This window comes from Paroedura picta, chromosome 13 (assembly GCF_049243985.1).
Source record: "Paroedura picta isolate Pp20150507F chromosome 13, Ppicta_v3.0, whole genome shotgun sequence".
Classification (NCBI taxonomy): Eukaryota; Metazoa; Chordata; class Lepidosauria; order Squamata; family Gekkonidae; genus Paroedura; species Paroedura picta.
The window spans coordinates 18,872,594-18,895,322 of NC_135381.1; the positions used below are offsets into that span (position 1 = coordinate 18,872,594).

General features: G+C 49.1%; 1 protein-coding gene across 5 annotated transcripts; it reads right to left on the minus strand.

Annotated features, from left to right (window-relative positions):
- Positions 1–1,932: 1,932 nt before the first annotated feature.
- On the minus strand, positions 1,933–14,634 carry CCNB3 (cyclin B3). 5 transcript variants are annotated; one of them, XR_013226146.1, is made up of 12 exons: positions 14,535–14,634; positions 13,355–13,474; positions 12,941–13,024; positions 12,544–12,662; positions 11,131–11,234; positions 9,153–9,250; positions 8,615–8,707; positions 7,482–7,619; positions 6,197–6,352; positions 4,501–4,673; positions 4,214–4,344; positions 1,933–2,217 (listed from the first exon to the last, which is right to left on the minus strand). XR_013226146.1 is itself a non-coding variant. In XM_077307507.1 (12 exons), exons 2-12 carry the CDS (start codon positions 13,442–13,444, stop codon positions 2,127–2,129), a joined length of 1,254 nt encoding a protein of 417 aa, XP_077163622.1. In that variant the 5' UTR covers positions 13,445–13,474; positions 14,535–14,634; the 3' UTR covers positions 1,933–2,126. The 5 variants fall into 5 exon arrangements, 4 of the variants coding, with proteins under 4 accessions (XP_077163622.1, XP_077163625.1, XP_077163623.1 ...); XM_077307507.1 differs by having other exon boundaries at positions 4,524–4,673; XM_077307510.1 differs by having other exon boundaries at positions 4,524–4,673; positions 9,153–9,251; positions 11,138–11,234; positions 14,535–14,633.
- Positions 14,635–22,729: the final 8,095 nt, after the last annotated feature.

Sequence of the window (22,729 nt, forward strand, 5' to 3'; positions counted from 1 at the left end):
CCAACCTGAGACTACAAACAAACAGCCTTCTCCCCCCCACCACCACCTCTTCCAATAGCCTAGTGCAAAATAGCAAGGGGAGTGGGGAGGGGGAAGCAAGGCCAAAAATGGGGCTTGCCACTGGGCCAAGCCAATGCTGCCTCCTATAAAGCCATGGGGCCTTAAGGAGGCAGAGCTTGTGTGTGTGTGTGTGGGGGGGGGGGAATTAACAAACTTGAGTCCCCAGATTTTAGCAGGGGGTGGGAGTCCCCTGCTGCCAACCCTGTTGGGGGGGGGAGGGAGGGAGGAGGGGTGTACGGCTGCCGTCACTGTATTTTTTTTTGTGCTAAAGTGATTTATATCGTGACTATGAGTGTCGGGGGGGAAATTCAAGGGGGATGGGTGTACATAACATTTACTCCCAAAGGAAATTGGAAGGAGAGAAGGCTGCTTGCTCAGAATAACGTAGAGCAGGCCTTTCTGGAGGGGCTGCAAGCAGCACCCCCCTGTCCCTCCAGTCAGTCACCCTAAGGTGTTAATTTTGGCTCAAGGCCTGGGCCCAGTTCCAAAGCAGAGACTGTCGTTTGCTTTCCTTGCCTGATGCCACCTCCCTCCCTGGAAAGAAACCTTGCCCATAGCCCCCTCTAGAGCAGGGGTCCTCCAGATGTCCATGGACTACAATTCCCATGAGCCCCTGCCAGCGTTTGCTGGCAGGGGCTCATGGGAATTGTAGTCCATGGACATCTGGAGGACCACAGGTTGACTACCCCTGCTCTGGAGTATGTTTCCCAACAGAAGTCAAGGAATGTGGCCTCTCTTCTTCGTTTAAAGAAAACAGGTCTGGGTTGAAGTTTCCTGGAAGCACAGAGCGACTGGATCGACTAAGAGGGTGCTTGTTGCTGGCTGGCTGTGGAGTTTCAACCGCTACGCAGGACACACCCCTGTTGCCCCAGTATGGCCCCGGGTGGCCTCTTCCCCATTCAGCAGGGCTGCTGTTCTCAGTTGCAGCTTAGATGAGAAAGGAACAAAAACTGGAGCTGGAAAGGCGGCGAGTTGTTTCCCCTAATCCGTGCTTAAAAACTGATACACTGAAAGACAGCCAGAACCAAACCCCAAATATTTCATTTAAAAAACTGGTGGCGAGAGAGATGACCTTTACTCATGAAAGGAGTTGGATATGTTTCCATTCTTCCAGTTGGCCAGTGCTACCACCCAAGCGTGGCTTGAAGGCAGCAGGTGAGCCCTGTAGCCCCACCCACCCCTTGCCTTTTCTTTCCACTCCCCTGTGGCAGGGGAGGTAAGAGTGAACTGGCCCCCCAAACCCTGTACTGCTTGTTCAATAAACGAAGCAGCTGATCTGCTCCTGCCAAGCGTCACGTGTCTTTTACTGGCTGCCTGTCAGGCAGAAAAGCAACACGTAAGGTTTTCCCTATGTTACCTTTCCCAAGACTCAGGCCCTAGAGGTAGAAACAAACACCTTTCAAGCACCCTTTACAATGAAGAAGCTACACACAGGATGGGTAGCATCTCTAGCACATGGCCTGTCTGGCAAAGGAACATAAATTTTAAGCACTACATTCAGTACTCGGGGATGGCAAAATATAAAATACATAAATGAGCAGGGACCGGCCTGACTTTCTTCTTGCTGCGTGGCTTGCTTCTGTCCGGCTGAGACCCACCCCTGACTTAGAAGGAAATGCACGTCAGCGTGGCCACGAGGATGTCACCCCACTGGTTGCTCAGCAACACCCCCAGCTTGGTGGGTTTGCAGACTCCACCAGTAGCTATGGGGGAAGCAGACTGGTAGGAACAGCACACCCAGACACTCCCAGCCTCCAAGTGCAATCAAGGGAGGAAGAGAAACCAAACAGATTCAGCAAAGGGGGCTAGGCCACAGCTGAGAGGAAGCTTCAGAACGGAGGGCACTACAACAGTGACATGCAGAGGCGGAAATATCATGTCATGTTTTATTGAAAGCCTTTTCTATTATTTTGTTCCCTTCCCCATAAACGAGCACGCACACACACACATTTCTTTTCAGATCTTTTCCCCCCCCCCTTACAATAAAAAAAAAGTTATATACAGAATTCAGGGTTCAGGGTCGTCTATATACACAGTATTTACACAGCAGCGGCACTGCTCTGGTGCTATGACAAAGACCTCCCGCTGGCCCTTTGCAAAGAGTTCTCCAGCTTCAGCATATCCATAGGTGGCATCTTGGCCACCGCAAAGAAGACCCTGCAAGGCAAAGAGAGAATCTTGTGCAGGTTGATGCAGGCAAGGAGGCAACCCAGGGCACGATTTAGCACAGGGGTAGTCAACCTGTGGCCCTCCAGGTGTTCGTGGATTACAAAAGATGTCAGGGGCTCATGGGAATTGTAGTCCATGAACATCTGGAGGACAACAGGTTGACTACAGCTGCAATAGCCTCCAGCTGCATGGAGAGGAGCTTGGGAGCAGCTTATGCCTCGGGCACAGCACCTGTGGCTCTTACAAACACCGTCCCCCCCCATGTTTTCTGTTTCAGAAAAGTGTGCAAGGCTGCTGCTTGGTAGGGCTTGTTCCTGGCACCTAGAACAGCTGCCGTGGATGGGGTGAGTTGCTGCCCTGAGCCAAAGATGGAAGGCCCGCTCCAGCCTCTGAACCCTCAGAGTTGTTTCTTATTTGCCACTTTTCTTTACCCAAAAGTCTCAAAGGAGCTTCCAACCACCTTCCCTTTCCTCTCCCCACAACAGGTGCCCTGTGAAGGAGGTGAGGCTGAGAGAGCCCAGATATTACTGAAGAAAAAGAGTTGGTTCTTATATGCAACTTTTCTCTACCTGAAGGTGTCTCCAAGCGGCTTCCAATCGCCTTCCCTTTCCTCTCCCAACCACAAACACCCTATGAGGGAGGTGAGGCTGAGAGAGCCCTCATATTACTAAAGAAAAAGAGTTGGTTCTTATATGCAACTTTTCTCTACCTGAAGGTGTCTCAAAGCAGCTTCCAATCACCTTCCCTTCCTTCTCCCCACAACAGACACCCTGTGAGGGAGGTGAGGCTGAGAGAGCCTTGATATTCCTGCTCAGTCAGAACACTTTATCAGTGCTGAGTGAGCCCAAGGCCACCCAGCTAGTTCCATGTGGAGGAGGAGCAGGGAATCAAACCCAGATCACCAGCTTAGAAGTCCACACTCCTAACTGCTACACCAAGTTGGCTTCCCTGGTGGGAGGGATTCTGTCTTGGGGCCTTTAGTCATCTCACTCTGACCTGATCTGCTGAACTTCAAGCTGAGCGGGGAGTGGGAAGGCAGAGAGAATTGATCCAGCTGCACTAGGGCGGGCTGAGGTTCAACCGTGTGGGGAGAGAGAACCTTACAAGTTCAGAGGTAAGTAAACTGGTAAGTGAACAGGTTATTGTTAAATAGCTATAGCTCAGTTATTGTATGAGTCATGTGGCTCATTTGGTTGATGGTCACAGCAGATGGGGCTTTCTGACAGCTGTGGAATAAGTACCCCTAATGGGACAAAATTATTTCAATACCAACTGTGAAAACAATGAAAATACAGGCGCACTCCAGTAGGATAGGGATGCAGATGCAGAAAGAGTTCCATGGTCCCTCCCCACATTTCACCCCACAATTGGGCTTTGCTCTCAGACATCTCCTAAAATCCTTGCCCAAGACCCACATACCTTATGCTTTTAGCTGCTATTCTAGTTGTTTCATAAGCAAATGACTAATGGCCACATAGCCAAGGTTATTATTAATTAGCTCCATTCAAACCAGCTACAGTCATCAGCAGCAGTTTTATTCACTCAAGACGTTCATATCCTGAGTGACTCCCTAATGGGGAGAAAACATATTTCTCTTCTCCTTCCATTTTTATCGTTGCTACAACCACCTTGTGAGGTAGGTTAGGCTGTAACGTGTCCAAGCTGCCTTGGCAGAGAAGGGATCCACCATCCAGCACTCCAGGTCTTACCCCCAAGTTGCCACAAGCACACAAAGTTAACCTGTCATCACCACCACTGTGCGTTTAGGAGTATCCATCTTTCTACACCCTTTACACCAGGGGTAGTCAAACTGCGGCCCTCCAGAAGTCCATGGACTACAATTCCCAGGAGCCCCTGCCAGCGAATGCTGGCAGGGGCTCCTGGGAATTGTAGTCCATGGACATCTGGAGGGCCGCAGTTTGACTACCCCTGCTTTACACCTCAAGGGCAAGAGAAGAAGAAAGGGGGAGAGGGGAGCTCTCACCTGTGAGAGTATTTGTTCCGCACAGCCTTGAGCCGCTCATCATGCTGATAGGTCAACAGGAAGTTCAGCTTCTTAACCAACGATTGGAGGTCCTGGACACTGTAGCTGCTGTAATACTCCAGCGTGGAATTCTGTAACACAGCAGCAATTTGCACCGTTCCAGGACAGCTTCACAAAGAAGGTGCCCAGAGCCTGAGGCTGCTCCATTCCCACTGCTGTGAAAAGCGCCCCCCCCCCCCCGGCTTGGCATCTCACGCGCTTTGCTCAGGACGGGGTCCAGTCCCCACCTGCTCAGAGGAAGAGGGCTCACCCAGCCATCGAGGTTCTTCATGTTCAGCGCCAAGAGGAGGCAGCTAGCAGCCAACCGAGAGGCCTTCTCCTGGACAAAGTCATATTCCTGCAGGGTCAGTTCACAGATGAACCGGGCCAGTGTCAGAGTCTCCATGGTGGCGTGGGCACACTGCGAAAGGACAGATGGTGAGGCAGGAGGTGAGGCAGCATTCCCTGGACACATTTTCCCTTGTCTGCCCAAAAGCTCTGGTGGCCCAAGGCTGTAACATCTGACCTGAAAAAGTCCCTTGAACCAGGTCCACATCTCCACCCTTGAACCTGTGACTTGATCCAGCACTTCTAGCATTGCAGGGTGAGCCTAAGACAAGCCTCAAAGAAACTTACAGAACCAGCTTGCTCATGCTTCAGCCCAGCCTACTGCCTGCCTGGGGGGGAGGGGGGGGCAGGGCAAGGCTCTGGTTCTACTCTCACTTAAGTGTCCTAAATGCAGCAAATGGCACAATTTGATGTGCCAAGCACTAGACGGCAGGTATCATTTTTTACAGTGATCAAATAAGGTTGATAAGGATGTACTGCATATTTTCCAATGTTTCCAAAGGCTTTTCCCCCCTGAAATGTATCTCTGTGTTCCCCATCGCTTCAGGGGCCTAGAAATGTATGCACAATATTAACTTTGCAAGAACACAGCTCCCCACCCACCCCAAATCCGGATTGGCAGGTGTACCAGGCCCTACTCCTTTCATATCCCAGCAGGACTGGGCATTTACACCAGTGGTCCCCAACCTTTTTATCACCGGGGACCACTTAACGCTTGAAAATTTTACTGAGGCCCGGTGGGGGGGGGGGGGTGGTAGTTTAATCCTCTACTCTCAACCACTGCCCTAACGCTCTCTGATCGCTATGGTAATGTTTAAACATCCCTTCAAAATAAGATACAGACATGCCACAACAATGAACATAAGGAACATTTTATTTTCATGGAAATTTTAACTCATGACAATGACAAATCAATGAGAACCCTGAGCTTGTTTCTCTGCAAGGAGATAGTCCCATCTGTGAGTGATGGGAGACAATGACACCCGAAGTGTGTTGTAAAGGGACGGGGGGGATGAAGTACAGGGTCGGGGGGGGGGGGAGAGAAGGCGTCCTTCGCGGCCCACCTCCAATTAGTCGAAGGACCACATGTGGTCCGCGGCCCACAGGTTGGGGATCGCTAATTTACACTCTTCTCCCGTCTCCAGCCCATATTCTCAGGGATGTGTCTACTGACGCAGACTGAAGAAGCCTCAGAAGCTTAACTTCCTTTTCTTTTTTTTTCCCTCAAAAGGTGCTCGTACTCAAAGTTGTAGACTGAGGCTGGCAAGCATCTGAGCAATGCTTGGCTCACTGCCACGCATGGTCCTGCTCGTTAGGGGGAGGAGAGCTCATCTGCAAGCACAGACGTTAGAGAAAGAGCCCAAGTGCAGAGGGTTTGCTGGCCTGAGGATGGTTTCCAGGCTGCTACGGATCTGTGCACAAAGGGCAGGACTGGGCTTCCTGGGAATGTCAATTATGGCACAGCTGCTCTTGCAGAGGTGGAGAGGGAACATGTCCAGAACATGGGCAGCCCCCTCCACGCATGCGCTTATGCTCTGTGTTGGAGGACCCCAGGCATCTTCCAATTTCCCAAGCAACAGCCGAACACTGACTCACCTTGGCAAACCGGCGGAGGAAGCGGTATGCAACAGGAATATTTATGTCAAAGTGGAGCGTTTGCAATATGCTCATTTCCATGGAGATGAGTTCTTCCCTCTTGTAAGCATCATCACAGATGTAAAGGAAGTCATCCACGCAGGGGGGGCAGCGCTCCTGCATAGAACGAGGCGGGAGGAGGGAGTGTAATGGCTGTTTCTATGCTCTGAAAAGCTTACTGGCAGCGCAGCCTGTATTCAGGGGCAGGCCCCGAACAAAGAGAAGTCATATTCAATGACCTGCAATTTTAACACAGCCTACTATGGCACAATTTTCCTATTAGAAGTGCATTTTAGAATCACTGTATTCTTATAAGCTTTCTTGTAAGTTTGCCAGTAGAAATGGGCATGGTGCATTTATTTTTATTTATTTTCAGACTTTTAGCTCACCTTTTGTAAAATATAATAAAATACATTATAAAATACAATGAAATCCATACCTAAATAAAATTCTACCTCTTGTCTAGGGAGAGAGGAGGGGGCAGTATGTAGGCCAATTCTTATAGAGTTGACTTGATGCAGTCCAGATGGGAATCAGCCAGGAAGGCTGGCTGAAAGCAGAAATATCCCAGAACAGCTCTGTTTTGCAGATCTTAAGAACTGCTTAAGATCTTGCAGAGCCCTGATACCATTAGACAGAGTGTTTGTTCCACCAGGCTGGGGCTACGACCAAAAAGACCCTGACCCTAGTTGAGGCCAGTTTGATTGATTGATTTATATTTATATACCGCCCTCCCCTGAGGCTCAGGGCGGTTTACATAAAACGTAGAAACGGTACAGAGAACGTAGGCTGGGGATCCTGAGCAGATTCTGATCACTGGATCTGCGTGCTCCTTGGGGGTTTGTAGTGGCACCTAAGTGCTCTTTGCCAACCTAATGCATATGCTCAATGAAATATAACAATATCTTACAACCCTCTTTAATCATCCTCAAGGGGCACAAGGACACGCAGGAGGCTCACAGCTCATATTACAAGCAAAACTGCAGAAATTAAAAACTTGCTTTTTTAAGGAGAACACATTGAAGTCGGGTGGGAGCAGAAGAAATCTAAAAGGGCAAAAGCAGGATACATCAGAGCATGCAGCTTTTGCCCCATGGACAACAGAGAAAGATGCAGCTGAGCTTCAGGAAAGAAGCCGCAAGCCTTGGAAGAGAGATGCAGGTCCCGTGTTCCTCCAGCCACCAGGAGGGGCATCAGCAAGTCCCTCTTGTTCAGCTCTGCCTTGTGCCTCCCTTCTTGGACTTACCTCAAACTTGGAGGCGATGAGGATGGCCGTGGAGCCGATAAGCTGCAGCTTGTCCCGCATGCTGCTCACCTTCGCCAGATAGTGGTCCATGAGTTTGATGGCCAGGTAAAGCGTCTCGTGGGTAAGGTCAAAGTTCTCCTGTGAGAGCCCGGGAGATAAAAACAGTTCTCCAAGGAGCCAGGGAGGGAGACAGAGTACAGAACAGGCTCACAGAGCCAGTCTGGCTCAATACTTAGATCTGGCACAACCCAACTCATGAGACAGACTGGAACCCATACCTGTCCCCTTATGTCCTTGTCTAAGGGCGCTTCGCTCTGCTGGTTGTCCTTGACCTCTAGGAGGCACACCTGGCCTCAGCCAGGGCCAGGGCATTCTCAGTCCTGGCCCCAACCTGGTGGAACAAACTCCCGGAAGAGCTAAGGGCCGTGACGGAGTTTTCAATGTTCCGTGGGGCTTGTAAAATGGAGCTCTTCCGCCAGGCATTTGGTTGAGGCCAGGTCAGGGAGAATGGCTCCCTCCCCAAATGGAAAAGCTGCTGGCCTGGATACTCTTAGAAGCAACCACCTGGAGCAGGTTGGGGACCACTGACCTGGAGGACCGACGGTTGTGCATGGGGGGGGGGGGGGGGGGATGGAGTATCCTGTGAATAGTGTTTTTCCGCCATCTGGGACTTCTGGGTAGTGTTTTAGGTGGGGGGGTTTAATGGATGTAATCTGCCATGAGCCGGCTGTTTCGGGGGTGGTGGTCAAATAAATATAAGTAGTAGTAATAATAATAATCAGTCCCAAAAGTGTCTGAATCAACACAAATTTGGGTACTTTTCAGACTATCCCCAATGAACGGTCCTTGCTGCTATTACCAGGTCCTGGAACCAGCCTCAGAGTTGGGGATGGGGTTGGAGGCATCATCTTACTTCTTGCTGGCCATGGGACTGGCCTGATGACCCAGGACTTGCTAATGGCAACAAGCACCCTTCCCAAGTAGCTCCCCTTTTCACCACACCAGCCCAGCTGATCTTGAACCTCTTCTCCACCCTCCCTGATGACCTCAGCCAACAGATCAACCTGCCTTCAAAGGGTGGCGTTCTAAGCTTTGCCACATGACCTCGCTTTTGATGTGCAACAGGGACCCACCTGCACCTCCACCATCCAGTCTACCAGAATGGCCCGCATGTCCCTGGTGATGTCAGGCTGATTCTCCATGTAATCCGGGATCAAGAAACCCTCCTAGGCAGGATAGAACAGAAGAGGAAGAACCAAGCGTACAGTCAGGTGCTGCTTTCCAAACACTCCACAGGAAAGGCTGACTCGCCAAGTCCATCCAGGAGGGACGAACAATCGGCTAGACTGATGGCAAATTCTGTGATAGCCCAAACCCAAAGCATTCAGACTGAAGCCGGGGCTGCTTTTGGAATCCAGGGAGCCCCAGCTTGAGTTTTGCAGTCTCACCCCCAGGTGCTCAGTTGGGAAAGAAACCCAAGGAGAGGCAGGGTGGGAATTTCCTTTCACCCACAGCCACCAGAACAAAGCCTCACTTCAGGCAGTACTTATTCCAGACCCGAGAATCAAAATATAAATCGTAGCTTTTAAAGGGAGTATCATCCTCCAAATAACCTCAGGATTCCCCCCGCCCCCCATTTCATCCCCCAACCAACCCCCATCTCCAAGCTACCTCACGCTCCCGCATATAGTCGAAGATATCTTTGGCATATTCAGAGACTGCATAAGGATCATCCCGCTGGACCTTGTCTATGTCCTCAGTTGGCTTCACCTGCACATGGAAAGAGATTTTTTGGTTGTTTTAGAGAAGTATCTAGATCGAAGCCTTTTGCTCTCCACCAACTAAAACCACAGATCGACAAGTCATTCTGCCATCCACAGCTTACTGGCTTCCTCATAAGTTCTTTCGTTGAAGGTCATCTAATTGCCTGTTGTTGTTAGGTGCGAAGTCATGTCCGACCCATCGTGACCCCATGGACAATGATCCCCCAGGCCTTCCTGTCCTCTACCATTCCCCGGAGTCCATTTAAGTTTGCACCTACTGCTTCAGTGACTCCATCCAGCCACCTCATTCTCTGTTGTCCCCTTCTTCTTTTGCCCTCAATCGCTCCCAGCATTAGGCTCTTCTCCAGGGAGTCCTTCCTTCTCATGAGGTGGCCAAAGTATTTGAGTTTCATCTTCAGGATCTGGCCTTCTAAGGAGCAGTCAGGGCTGATCTCCTCTAGGACTGACCGGTTTGTTCGCCTTGCAGTCCAAGGGACTCGCAAGAGTCTTCTCCAGCACCAGAGTTCAAAAGCTTCAATTCTTTGATACTCAGCCTTCCTTATGGTCCAACTTTCGCAGCCATACATTGCAACTAGGAATACCATAGCCTTGACTAGACGCACTTTTGTTGGCAGGGTGATGTCTCTACTTTTTAGGATGCTGTCTAGATTTGCCATAGCTTTCTTCCCCAGGAGCAAGCGTCTTTTAATTTCTTTGTTGCAGTCCCCATCTGCAGTGATCTTGGAGCCCAGGAAAATAAAATCTGTCACTACCTCCATTTCTTCCCCATTTATTTGCTAGGAACTGAGAGGGCCGGGTGCCATGATCTTCTAACTGCTACAGTCTCTTAAAATCCCATTGCGACAAATCCCAGCTTGAAGACGGCTGTAGCTGCCCTAGTCTGAGGCACTCACTGTTCTGTCCACTCTCAACCATCAGCTGTCCAGGGTCTTTGACTTTCTTGCTTATGCTACACAAAATGCAGTTTATTGGGGAAGCTGAGGACTGGTCCATGCAGAAATGGATCGCTAATGAGCTACAATTCCTTTGCAACTGTCCCTGCATTTCTCAAGTTAAGTTCCCCCATCTGCACGGACAGGCCTGGAAGCTCTGAAAGGCAAGGGCTGAGTCAGCAGTGACCACTGATCCAACAGATTCTGTATGCATGCAAGGTGGTGTGAAAGCTTCAGAGTCACTCTCCGATAAAGCAAAGAGATGCATCTATAGTGTCAAGTCCCTGTCATGGTCCAAGAATTATCTTAAAGGGACCACCACAGCTCTAATCAAAGCCTCTTGTGGCGCAGAGTGGTAAGGCAGCAGACATGCAGTCTGAAAGATCTGCTCACGAGGCTGGGAGTTCAATCCCAGCAGCTGGCTCAAGGTTGACTCAGCCTTCCATCCTTCCAGGTCGGTAAAATGAGTACCCAGCTTGCTGGGGGGTAAAAGGTAATGACTGGGGAAGGCACTGGCAAACCACCCCGTATTGAGTCTGCCATGAAAACGCTAGAGGGTGTCACCCCAAGGGTCAGACATGACTCGGTGCTTGCACCTTTACCTTTACATTACAGCTCTAATTACCCAACAGATATCTGAGAACACTGCAGATAACATTTTCATGAAATGAGGGAGTCCTAATTAGAAACCCCAAAATGTTTAGGCTCATGGAGTCTCCAAAGACACAGTCAGGGTCCCCCATGGAAGGAGGGCATCAGGGTGAGCAGATGCTACAAGTATTCTCATACACACACACACACACACACACACACACACTTGATATCCCCAAGAACAAATATAGCCTTTTGTCCAGAATCTTCCATCAACACCCCAACCACCCACAAGCTCGTTCCCCTTCTATTAGCCACAAAGCCGTCAATGAGGCTAGCTTCCCTGTACCAAAGTGACTTCATCTGCTGGTGTCTCTGAAGGATCCGCCTTCTCTGCTGGAACCTTCTCAGCCGGTGCATCCTCAGAGTGAATTTTGTTCACTGACCTGAAAGAGGTAAACCTGGGTTAGCAATGCAATCGAGTGCAGCTAATATCCAGACGAATCAGCCGCTGGTTCCAGCCCAACAGCATTTGCTTGTAACCAGCATGTACTTGGACACAGAAATTATATTAAAAACTCTGATAGGGTCAAGTAGGTAGGACTACCAGCATGTTTTGATATTCAAGCTACATTTTATAATGTTGAAACTACTGGACTCTTCCATTTATTATCATTAAACACACTTCAGCTTTCCCATGGATAAGATTATTTTTAAAAAGCACTCAAATAGCATACATATGTCTTCAGTAGCCTCCAGGGAGGGTGGTATATTAATATAATTAATAAATAGGATTTTTGTTCAGTATTGCTGATCCTGTTATTGCAAAAATTGAAAAGTCTTTAGATTTTTGCATGCTATACACCTGGAAAGGCTTTGTAAAACAAGACATTATTTATCTCATTTTAGTAGCCTAACAGGCTTCCCCCCCCCTAAAATTCCCATTGGAAAAATAGGAAGATTTCTTACACATCCATGCCATACATGTTCAGTATGAAAACTTTGCCTGAAAAAGCATTTTACTTATTCCAAAAAGAAAAAAACAATCACAGGAGTCCCCTCCCCAACCCATTGCTGCCCCCAGTCCTTCTAATTCTTCCACTGGAAAAACATGAAGATGCCTGGGGTGGGGGGATGCAGCTTGGACTCTCAAAAGTTTATATCTGGAAAATCTTGTTTCTCTCTAAGGTGCTCCTGGACTTGAATCTAGGTCTTCTGGCAGGGAGAAGCTACAGAGAGTGCAAGAGAGCGACATGCTAGGTGTGTAAAGCAAAGGAACATGATGTCTGTAGGCAACCAAGGTGGGAAATGCAATGGGGCACTGCGGCATTCATCCACGAACACATGAGAATCCAAGACTGGCCTCTCAAATCCTTCCCTACTCATTTGCCAGTCAGCATAAGTTTGTCAAAACTCCCCGTAGATGAAGAGCAAACTGCCCTGATCTCCTGCAACGGAGGTATTAGCTTTCTTCATTGGTACGAGCAGTTGAGTTCCTGCTGCAGTCACCAGTCCAGCCCACCCATGCATTCCCTCACCGTACTGACCCTGGAAATCCTCCAGGGCCCAGGAGACTGGTGGCCATGGTTCACAGCTAGGTCTAGCCAGCTGTCACGTGGCAGCAGCTCCCCAACATCCACCTCTCTTGCAGTAAATACCAGCAGCCCTGGCCACAAGAGAGATGCCAGCAGACGGACAGACAGCAGCCCAGCAGCAGGAAGGGCAGCACAAACCAATACACCCTTTTGTCCTCACTTTTTAAGGTTAATCTCATTGTTCTTTGCAATGCCCAACACAACCGAACACTTTGGGACCTTTTTGGAAGTTGCTTTTGCCGTCTCCTTCTTTCCCAATATGTGTTGAGTCTTGCGAGCCTACAAGGGAAAGACCACAAGGTTATGAGTGAAGGAAGCAGACCCTACTACTGCCTTCCCCTATCTGTACAGTGCACACCTATTCAGTAGCTGGGGTTTCCTCTCAGCTGCATCCCAACCTGAAAAGATTGTTTAAAATGTTCAGCCTCAGAGACCCAGGCAAGATGTCAGGCAGGGCAAGTCAGCATGGTCTGTCTTATGTGCTGAATGTTGCTTCAGATGCCAGTGCGCACTGGTGCTTACATATCCCACCGCGAATGGCAGAGCCTGCTACTTACATTGGTGATATCCCCAAAGGCAGAACGCTTCTTGGGTGCACCCTGCGGTGAGGAAGGAGATCGCTTCGCCTGAGAGCTTTCGTCCTAGGATGGGTAAACAGAGAAGCTGGGCAACCTATGCAGAGTATTTGTGATAGGCCTTCTTCTAAAGGCCAAGATCGCCCTCAGAGACCCAGAGCAGTGCCAGCTTCCAGAGCAGCTGTGGCAGAAACTCCCCAGACCCACTCTTTGCAACTCACCCACAGCTATTCTTCAACGTCTTACCACAAGCCAACAACACCTGCCCATCTCGTCCCTTTGCCCACAGCATAGACTGGCAATCTGCCCTTGCCAAAAGGTTGCCCAAGGGAGGAGGGACAGTGCATGCAGACCTGGCTACCAAGAGAGGGGAAAGGACGCAGAGATTTCATTCACCTTCTTGGCTTGGGCATTCTCCACCGTTGGTGCTCTCCCCGGGCAGGGTTGCTTGCTGCCTGCTGCCTTGGTATTGCGTGGAACTGGCATACTGCTTGTTTTCAGCCCACCAAAGCAAAGCTGGATACAGGAAATAAGCAAGAGGGAAACAGTCAGTCAAAGCCCAAAAGCACAACCAGCCACTGCCTTGGCCACCCATCATAGAATCATAGAGTTGGAAGGGGCCACACAGGCCATCTAGTCCAACTCCCTGCTCAGCTCAGGATCAGCCCTAAGCATCCAAGAAAAGCATCATGCCATTTTGGGGGCATGCATTCAGTATTAGCCCAGCAAACAGGGGTGGAAGCATTTTAACTACAGCAAAATGTCAGTGCTATACACTTTCAAGAGTCAAGGCACCCGTTCTTCAGATACATGACACGCTTGACAAAAAAGACTCTCCAAAGCAAGGGTAGTCAAACTGCAGCCCTCCAGATGTCCATGGACTTCAATTCCCATGAGCCTCTGCCAGCATTCACTGGCAGGGGCTCCTGGGAATTGTAGTCCATGGACATCTGGAAGGTCGCAGTTTGACTACCCCTGCTCCATACCATACACCTTGGAAATCTTGTTGGTGTTTGAAGTACTACTAGACTTAAATCTTGTTCTTCTACTGCTGACCAACCCCTCTGCACTCTTGAAGCGACCATGCACAGATGGAGCTGCTAGATACCCAAACAGCATAGATCCCACTGCCTTGCCAGCAGTTAATCTCCACCTGCTGGATTTCTAACTTTTAAATACCCAGAACCTGGCCAAGACAAAAAGCAGCGTCGCAGCATGCTGTCTGGAAGACCAGGGGCTTTTCCGGGGGCAAAAGGGCCTGCTACAGTCACCCACGCCGTAGTGAGAAGGCAAGAGGGAAGCAATGGAATCAGGAGCCGCCCAGGGAGGAGATATCTCCGCTGCAGCAATGGGCCATGCATCGGGCCAAGCAACCGAAGGACGGAAGTGCAGCCGCCTTGTGCAGTGCCAGGGAGTAAGGCTGGGGAATGGGAAGCAGCCTCCTTGCGCAAGGGACCGGGCGAAATCGCCCCTACCCACCCACCTACCCACCCACCCAGAGCCTCTCCTTGGTCCCACGAGGCGAGCAGGCAAGGATGCCGCCTGACTCCCTTCCGAATAGCTCGGGGCCACCTACCGCCACCAGTCAGATTCTCTACTCGCCTCGCTTGATCTGCCGCAGCAAAAATGGGAATTTGAAAATTGCTACATTGCCGGAGGACGACCGTCGATTGGCTCCTCAGTAGCCAATCCGAGAGCTGGGAAGAATGCGGTTGCTAAGGGCGGTGCCTAGAGATTTTTAAAAACCGGCTCTCGCAGCCAATAGGAAGCGACCAGCCGCGGCTCCAGCTGAAGGGGCTGCTCCTGGCGGAAAATGATGGTTCAGATAGGCTAAGATGCGTCAGAACGTTACTTTTCCTTAAAGGGATAGTGCGCCTACGACCCGCTGCTTTCCATAGAGCGCGGGGAGAGGAAGGAAAACGGTGCCGGATCTTTAGTGCTAACCTTTTAACCTTGTTGCTTCCAAAGTTAAGTGGTAGTCATATGCCTGTAAGCAACTGTTAGAGTCCCACGTGTAGGTGCCAACGTGATCTATACTTAACTTAAAAAAGAAATCTTCAGTATACATGTGAAAGCAAGATGTGTTGCAAAGGACTTGTGCCATTAAGCCACACGCTGGATTTAACTCCCAAATTGCTTCAGCATCAAATGTAAAATGACTGGAAAGAGGATGCCGGGCTAGATGGCTCTTTTGAACCAGCAGCTATCTTTGTGATGCTTCTACATGCGTGTCAGTCATCAATCACAGGACATATAGGTATTTGCATTCGTGTAGGATAAGCCCATTTGACGATTTACAAGAGGGAAGTGTGCATTTCTTGCGCTTGCGCTGAATTCCCCCGTTTGGCCAACTGTCCCACGTGGTTTTATTAGCAAACTTAGAGAAATTGCCTGGCAGTGGGAAACGTGCGTTTTCTGAAAATAGAGAGAAACTGACACTTTGGGGTTCCGAACGGGTCAGCACGTGCGCATCTCTTTGCCTGGGCAGCAGTTCTGTTGGGACCAGACACTCAAGAGCTGGCCATTCGGCGTCTGGAACATGGGCTGCGGTCGGAAAAGGTCTATTTTGGTTCTCCTTCCACCAGAGGGCATCGCAGGCTACGTCAAAGGCTGCAGTCCTGAGCATAGTTAGGCTGCTTCATTCCTATTGGAGTGTATTCTTTTAAAGCAGACTCTGCAGGATAGCATCCAAATTGTTTTGAATTCCTAAAACAGGTGAACAGCTACACTGCCAGTTCTTGGTTCTTCACAGGACGGTCTCAGATAAATCAAAACAAGAAGAAAAGACCTATCCTTATAGCATTAAACAATAGTAAAGATTGTTTTAAAACAATGTCCTTTCTTGAGTTTACTTTCAGTTTATTTCCTTCCAAGGACGTCAGCCAGAACGGTTTTCCAAATAAAATCCGTTTTCTGTTATCTTTTCCTCAGTGGGAAGTCCTCAATAACAAGTAATAATATAAATTGGCCGATGGCGTATGGAGATTCTGGCCCAATGTCATCTCTCCCCTCACCTCTTTCCTTGAGTGCAAAAGTTTGAAAGCTTAGTCATGCGGAGCCTACTTAATTCTGACAATGTAGGTTTGGGCCTTCTTTGCCTCAAGCATTCCCAGGACAAAACTAATCCAGGCCAAAAAGGCACCTCTGGCTTCAGAAGCAGAATAAAATGCATCTGACTGCCAGATGCTGAGAGCAGCTGACAGGTGAAGGCTGTGGTTTGTGGGCCCTTCTTGTGGCCGCTCTTGGGAACCGCATTCTGGGCTAAGTGGACCATTGGCCTGATGCGCCACGGCTACCCATGAGTTTTTATGCATCATTCTCATGATTGCATTTAGACTGAAAGTCAGAGCAAGATCTATAATCCTTTTCAGGAAACAAAAATAAGTACCCACTTTGTGAAGACCAGCAGGTGATCTGTTTGCAGTCCACAAAACATGGATCGGAGTTTTGACAGGATCTTGTACCCAATTCAGTTTGAAGTGCTTTCAGAAAGGTTCCCTCTTAATCTTTGTGTTGTTCTTCCAGTCTTTTTAAAATATTACTTGCCAACCTTACGTATTGAAAGACCCTGTTTTGACGATCTAGGAAGCAGATGTTTATATTATGAACGACCTAGGTCAGGCAGTGTTCTTGCATTCCAATTCTTCACTCCCACCTTAACAACTAATTAACTCTTTACCATCCTGAGGCTGGCACAATCTGCAGACACTCTACCCCTTTTCTCATTTGCTGCTTGTGAATTGCCTTAACGATTGCCCAAGAATTTCATTTTCAGTTTGATTGAGGGCCCCGGACAGATCCCTGAGGCACTCCACTTGTCACTCCTCTCCAAGAAGATGACGAACCATTAACAAGCACCCTTTCTTCCTGGAAAGAGACATATACAGAGTTATCCCACTTCCTCCTCACAACAACCCTGTGAGGTAGGTCAGGTTCAGAGATGGTGACAGGACTGGCCGAAGGTCATTCAAGTTGCTTCATTGTTGAGTGGAGATTTGAATCTGCTTCTGCCCCCAGGATACTGTCTCCGTGACTCCATGCTGGCTGCTGGAGGGGAGAGAAGGAAAAGGAAGGGATTGGAGCCAGCCCAACATCACAAGGAATGCAAGAGCTTGTATTGGTGAGGGGAGGGAGCTGACAAATGTTTTGAAGTAATTTTGCTCAGGATTTTTTGCAATGCAGGGGATGATGCTGAAACACAGTGCTCAGACTGTGCGACTGTCCTGTGTAGCTGCTCCTAGCAGCAGAATGGCAGCAGCCACTGAGGGGGTGATGAGCAGAAGGCCAGCAGTATTACCCTGAGAGAAGCAGGAGAGAATGGGAGCGAGTAAAGACTGAGCAAGAGAAAGGAGCTGGGGGGGGGTGGTGGAAGAAGTCCAGCTGGCCTGTCTGGCTCACTGCAAAAGACCCCACAACCCCAGTGTGTGCTACGTCTGACCAAGGCTGGCTCCTTTTTTCAGCTCCTCCGTTCTGCAATGGGTTGCAGAATCAAAAGCCTACTCAAGAACGACTCTCAAGAGAGCCAAAGTATGTGGCCTGTTCTGGCAAAGGCGAAGGAAGGGCCCCAAATATCTTTCTCCAAAGAATTCAGGGCAGTATTGAGAGAGCTGTCAACCACACCTCGTCATCTGCAGAATCTTGTCCCCTTCCATCCTGCAACTATCGCTGTGTAGCTTACAATCCTTGAAACAAAGAGAAGTGTGTTTGCAATACAACGCCTACGCACAGCTGTCCTTGATGAATTTACATCTTAGAACAGAAGAAGAATCCTGCCAGATCAGATCAGTAGTCCATCTAGTCCAGCATCCTGTCTCACACCGTGGTTGGCCAATCAATTCCTCTGAAGGTCCAACAACAGGACATAGAGGCCAAGGCCCTCCCCTGATCTTGCCTCCTCGCTCTGGGATTCAGAGACTCACTGCCTCTGAATGTGGAAGTTTCCATCGGTCACCATGGCTAGTAGCCACTGATAGATTTATCCTTCATGCGTCTGTCTACTCCCCATTAAAAACTGGCTGTCCCCTGAGCCGTCACCACATCCCCTGCATTTAATCACTCACTGAGTGAAGAAATATTTCTTTTTGACTGTCATGCATCTACAGCCCATCAATTTAATTAGATGCCCCTGAATTCTAGCATGTTGGGGGAGAGAGGAAGAAGTTCTCTCTGTCTACTTTCTTTGCCGTGTACATAATTTTATAAACATCTATCATGTCTCCACTTAGTCATCTCTCGTTCTAATCTGAAACAAACTCTTAGGAAGGGTGTGCTAACCCATTAGTCATTTTGGTTGCCTTCTTCTGTGCTTTTCCCCCAGATCTGCAGTATCCTTTTTGAGATACAGTGATGGGAACTGCACACAGTATTCCAGATGCTGCACCAGCATAGATCTATCCCCTGCCACAACTACACAGAAAGATGCCAAATCTCCAGGGCACCATATCTAGAATAGCTGGTTTGCTGACAATCTCAGGGGTTGAATGCTAAGCAAGCCTCTCAGCTGACCCGGGGGTGTTGCTTAGTTCTTGATCATTGGCACAGAGATTGATCTGAGCTCCTTGGCACTTATTCGGCAGCTTGGATGCCACAGGGAATTAAAAAAAAAACCCAGGATCAGGAGGAAACCCTGTGATCTAGATCTCCACAGAATGAAATTCCTGGGCACAGCAGTTGATGCCATCAAATTCCGGGATTCCTAAAAAGTCACCCTTAATCATCTCTGTTTTCCAGGAGTCGGGCAGCCTTGTGAATCTCCCCTCTCTTTGCTGAGAGAGCCAGTGTGCTGTAGTGGTTAGGAGTGGTGGCTTCTAATCTGGAGATCCAGATTTTTTTCCCCACTCCTCCACATGCAGCCAAGGTCCTTGGGCTAGTCACAGTTCTCTTAGAGCTATTCTTGCATAGCAGTTCTCTTAGAGCTCTCTCAACCCCACCTACCTCACAGGGTGCCTGTTGTAGGGAGAGAAAGGGAATGGTGATTGGAAGCCACTTTGGGACTCCGTTGGGTTGTGAAAAGCAGGTCTAAACAGCAAGACACTTCCTCTTCTCTGTTTGTATTTCATTTCTTCGCTATCAGTGGAGCAGTTTTGCTGAGACCCAGCCAAGAAAGGAATTCCCGAGGCAGCGTGCCACAGGGATCAGCATCGCAAGGCAGGATGTGTGGGGCAGGCAAGACAGACTGGAATTCTCCTGTTAGGCTGGGAATTCTTCTGTCTGTTAATGAGGCACCTTTTGTTTTAGATCGTTACCTTTCACTTAGCACTCTGAAAGTCCAACTATTGGTGAGTCAGACATGAATGACGGAGCTCCCCTTGAGTGGTGGCTGGCATGTGGGTGGGTGATGTGCGTTTCATGCCTGACCTTAAAAGCCCTGAAGGCACAGGAAAACGGGGCTGCAGATTCTTGCTTCATCAGCAGCACATGCGGAACTACAGAGTCGAAGGCTGCTACCTCCCAGTGTGCAGAAAATGGCCAGACATCTGCTTCTGATTACACCCGCCGCATTCCAGTCAGCCCTATGCAAAGTCTTCCTTTTACAGGGCCTCTGTGGCAGTCCAAGCCCAGCCCTCTACCTTATGGGCCCTTGAAGCCTGGAGTGTGCTGTCCAGCCTTGTTACGTTCCCATCAGCTCTTCTTCCCACAGCCGGCCTCATCTTGCATCTTAGCTCCTGGTTCAGATCTCATGAGAGTCCTGCAAATGACCAGATGGACCAACTGAGACATTTCCTCAGAACCTACAGACATGTTTGTCACCCTCTTGCCAGACTCAAGTAGGTATGTGTATTTCAGAGTCACATACAGGATCTAACCTCCCACTTAACTCAGCTTTTAAAAGCAGCTATTGGGGGGGAGGGGGCTTCTATTGGGGCCACAGGACCGGGGAAACTCTTCCCCCCTGTGCCATGTCCTGAATCAAAGCTAGCCCCTTGGCCTTTGATAAGCTTGTGTAAAGGACAAAGACCGATGCTGTCTTCCTTCCTTCCTTCCTTCCTTCCTTCCTTCCTTCCTTCCTTCCTGAACCAGTCTCAGACCAAGACAGCTTTCAGAACAGAAACCCCATCTGCCAGGCACGGCAGCAGGAATGCTGGCCATCTCTGAGGTTCTTCCGACAACAGCTGGTTCTAAGTGTCTGCGGGTGAAGTTGGCCTTGAATTTTGCCCCCAACTGCTCTTTGCAAGTTTCTGATTTCCCTGGCTACGAAAGATTTTGGAAAGAGACACAATCTAAATAATAACACCGCTATTTCAATAAAAATCCAGCTTTTGTTTGTCTGAGTTTTTTGGAGTTTTTAAAAAAATAAACTGGAATACAAACACACCTTTCTTTTCTGCCAAGCCTCCTGTTTAAAGTCTCTATTGTTATGGCCACGAATCACCGATTTGCTATTGGTCAGGACGACACATCATCCCCCAGGAAGTAGCATGCGGACATGTCGGAACTGCCTGCAGTAGACCTTATTTTAAAAAGCAATAAACACCAATAAGGTTCCTCCAGAGAGTTATCAGATAGGAGGCCAAAGGCTGAGCTCCTCTTGGCACTTGAAAGGCATGCTCTACGTGTGAGCCGTTGCCTTGAGATAGGGGTCATGTTGCAATGGGTGGCAGCAAGCAGTGAGGAGATGCAAGGCCCTAGAGCAGGGGTAGTCAAACTGCGGCCCTCCAGATGTCCATGGACTACAATTCCCAGGAGCCCCTGCCAGCGAATGCTGGCAGGGGCTCCTGGGAATTGTAGTCCATGGACATCTGGAGGGCCGCAGTTTGACCACCCCTGCCCTAGAAGTCTTGGGGGGTCTGGTTCCTCATGGCTTCTTCTGGCCATGGCTTCCCAATGCAAAAGCACCACTACTGCGACCACTGCCAGGGTGGCGAGGGGTTGTGCTGGGTCTAAAATATCCACACAGACCTCCCCTCTTCATTGCCCTGTTCAGCATGGTGGGCTGGCAGTAACCCTGAGCAACCTCTGAGTGAACAGGCTAACTGAGGCCTCTGTGCAAACAAAAAGGCCAGATGTTAAGTAATGATTGACCAAGTCCCTTGTAGGATCGTCCAGAGCAGCTTCACCCTCCAAATTGAAAATAGAAGTGTTTTGAAAATCTAATCCCAGTTTATGGAACTGAGAATGCAGGATAAAACAATCTTATCCTAAGTGCCTGAACCCCTTTTGCTTGGCTGCAGTAGGACATCTTGCCTGCCCTTTGTGACATTCTGCAACATGGGAACACCAATCCCTCTATGCTGTGCCACAACTGTGTTCATGTCAGCAGGGGTTTCTGCAGGTGCCAGTATACAAGTGGGCAAAATCAACTGCCTTTACATGTGACTTCTCCAGTGTGGCCCTCACCTTGTGAAATGGCATACCTGTGGAGGTCAGGAAAGCTCCCATGTTCTGGCCTTCTGTAAACTATACAAAACTGAACTATATCTTCCACAAAAAGCTACACTCGTAGGGGTAATCAAACTGCGGCCCTCCATATGTCCATGGCATATGCTGGCAGGGGCTCATGGGAATTGTAGTCCATAGACATCTGGAGGGCTGCAGTTTGACTACCCCTGCAGGACATCATTCAAATAAGCCCAGCCCTTTGAGCAATAGGCTAGTGAGTTGGGGAGGTGAATCAATGCTGGCAGACCCCCCCCCCTTTCATTGATCCTCATTTGGCTGCACTGATGTGGAGATGTAGGATGGGGGTGACACAGGTTTCAGAAAGGGCTGCTATAGCCAAGGCAAAGTGGCCCTTTAACCGGGAGTGGGATGCTTGGCTACAGAGGGGAAAATCCGCTGGTGTTTTCCAGTCTGGTGACCATTTCACAAAACTTGTGCCTCTTCACCCCTTAAAAAGAACTTCTCTCTTTTGCTTAACTTTCTTCAGGAAAAAAAACTGCACTCCAGATGTTTGGCTCTTGGCCAGGAGCTCCTAGCCAGGCCTGTTCTGCTGGGATCAGCAGAAAATGGTGCGATTGCATCAGAGAGAGAGAGAGCAGCATGACAGTGCGTGAGCCCCAAACGGAAAACAGCCATTGTAGGGATGGACAGAGAACTCCCCCACCTCAGGGGGCCTCCTTCTGAGAATAGGGTGGAGTGAACATCTCTGGAAATTGACTAGATGCTGTAGCAAAGGGATATTGCTAAAGTCAACAGCATGGTTTAATGCGCAAACAACTTCTCAGTATTGTTTGGCTCATAATAGAATAATGAGGACAGACAGAAGGATCCAAGCCTATTAAGAAGCGAGTTATGTTCCCAAAAATGAACAGACGTTTGTATGCATTATTCTTGCCTCGTGCATGTCAGTTAATAAACAAAAGCAGATAAAACCAGTATTTCTGTAATCGATCATCCAGCATTTGATTATTTCCTTCATTTATACCCTGCCTTTCTTCACAATGGGGATCCAAAGCAGCTTACTTTGATTTCCTGTCATCCATTTTATTCTCACAACAACTCTGTGACGTAAGGCAGTCTAAAAGTATGTGCTGTGGGTTCAATGGTAAAGTACCGGCTTGGCATGAAGAAGGCGATTCTGTAGGAAAGTCTTCGCCATGCGCCCCGGTCTCTGACTGCTTCTTTTAGTTGGTTCATCATCATCCCTGTATCAGCTTTGATTGTGTCGAGCCAGTTGATCCTTTGGCCACCATGTTTCCTTTTGCCGCTGACCAGGCCAAGCATTAATGATTTCTCCAACAAATTTGATCACATAATATGTCCAAAGTCAGTGAGCTTTAGCCATAATATCTTGCCCTCTAATGATATGGTTGGTTTGCTCCTCTCTAAAAC

What these genes read in the sequence shown, in the direction of transcription:
- CCNB3 (XM_077307507.1), bottom strand. Translation starts at nt 13,444, where the DNA reads ATGCCAGTTCCACGCAATACCAAGGCAGCAGGCAGCAAGCAACCCTGC. An exon ending in CCTTTGGGGATATCACCAAT is followed by an intron (nt 12,663 to 12,940) that starts GTAAGTAGCAGG and finishes TTTCCCTTGTAG; the next exon opens with GCTCGCAAGACTCAACACAT. An exon ending in TGAAGAACCTCGATGGCTGG is followed by an intron (nt 4,345 to 4,523) that starts GTGAGCCCTCTT and finishes GCTGTGTTACAG; the next exon opens with AATTCCACGCTGGAGTATTA.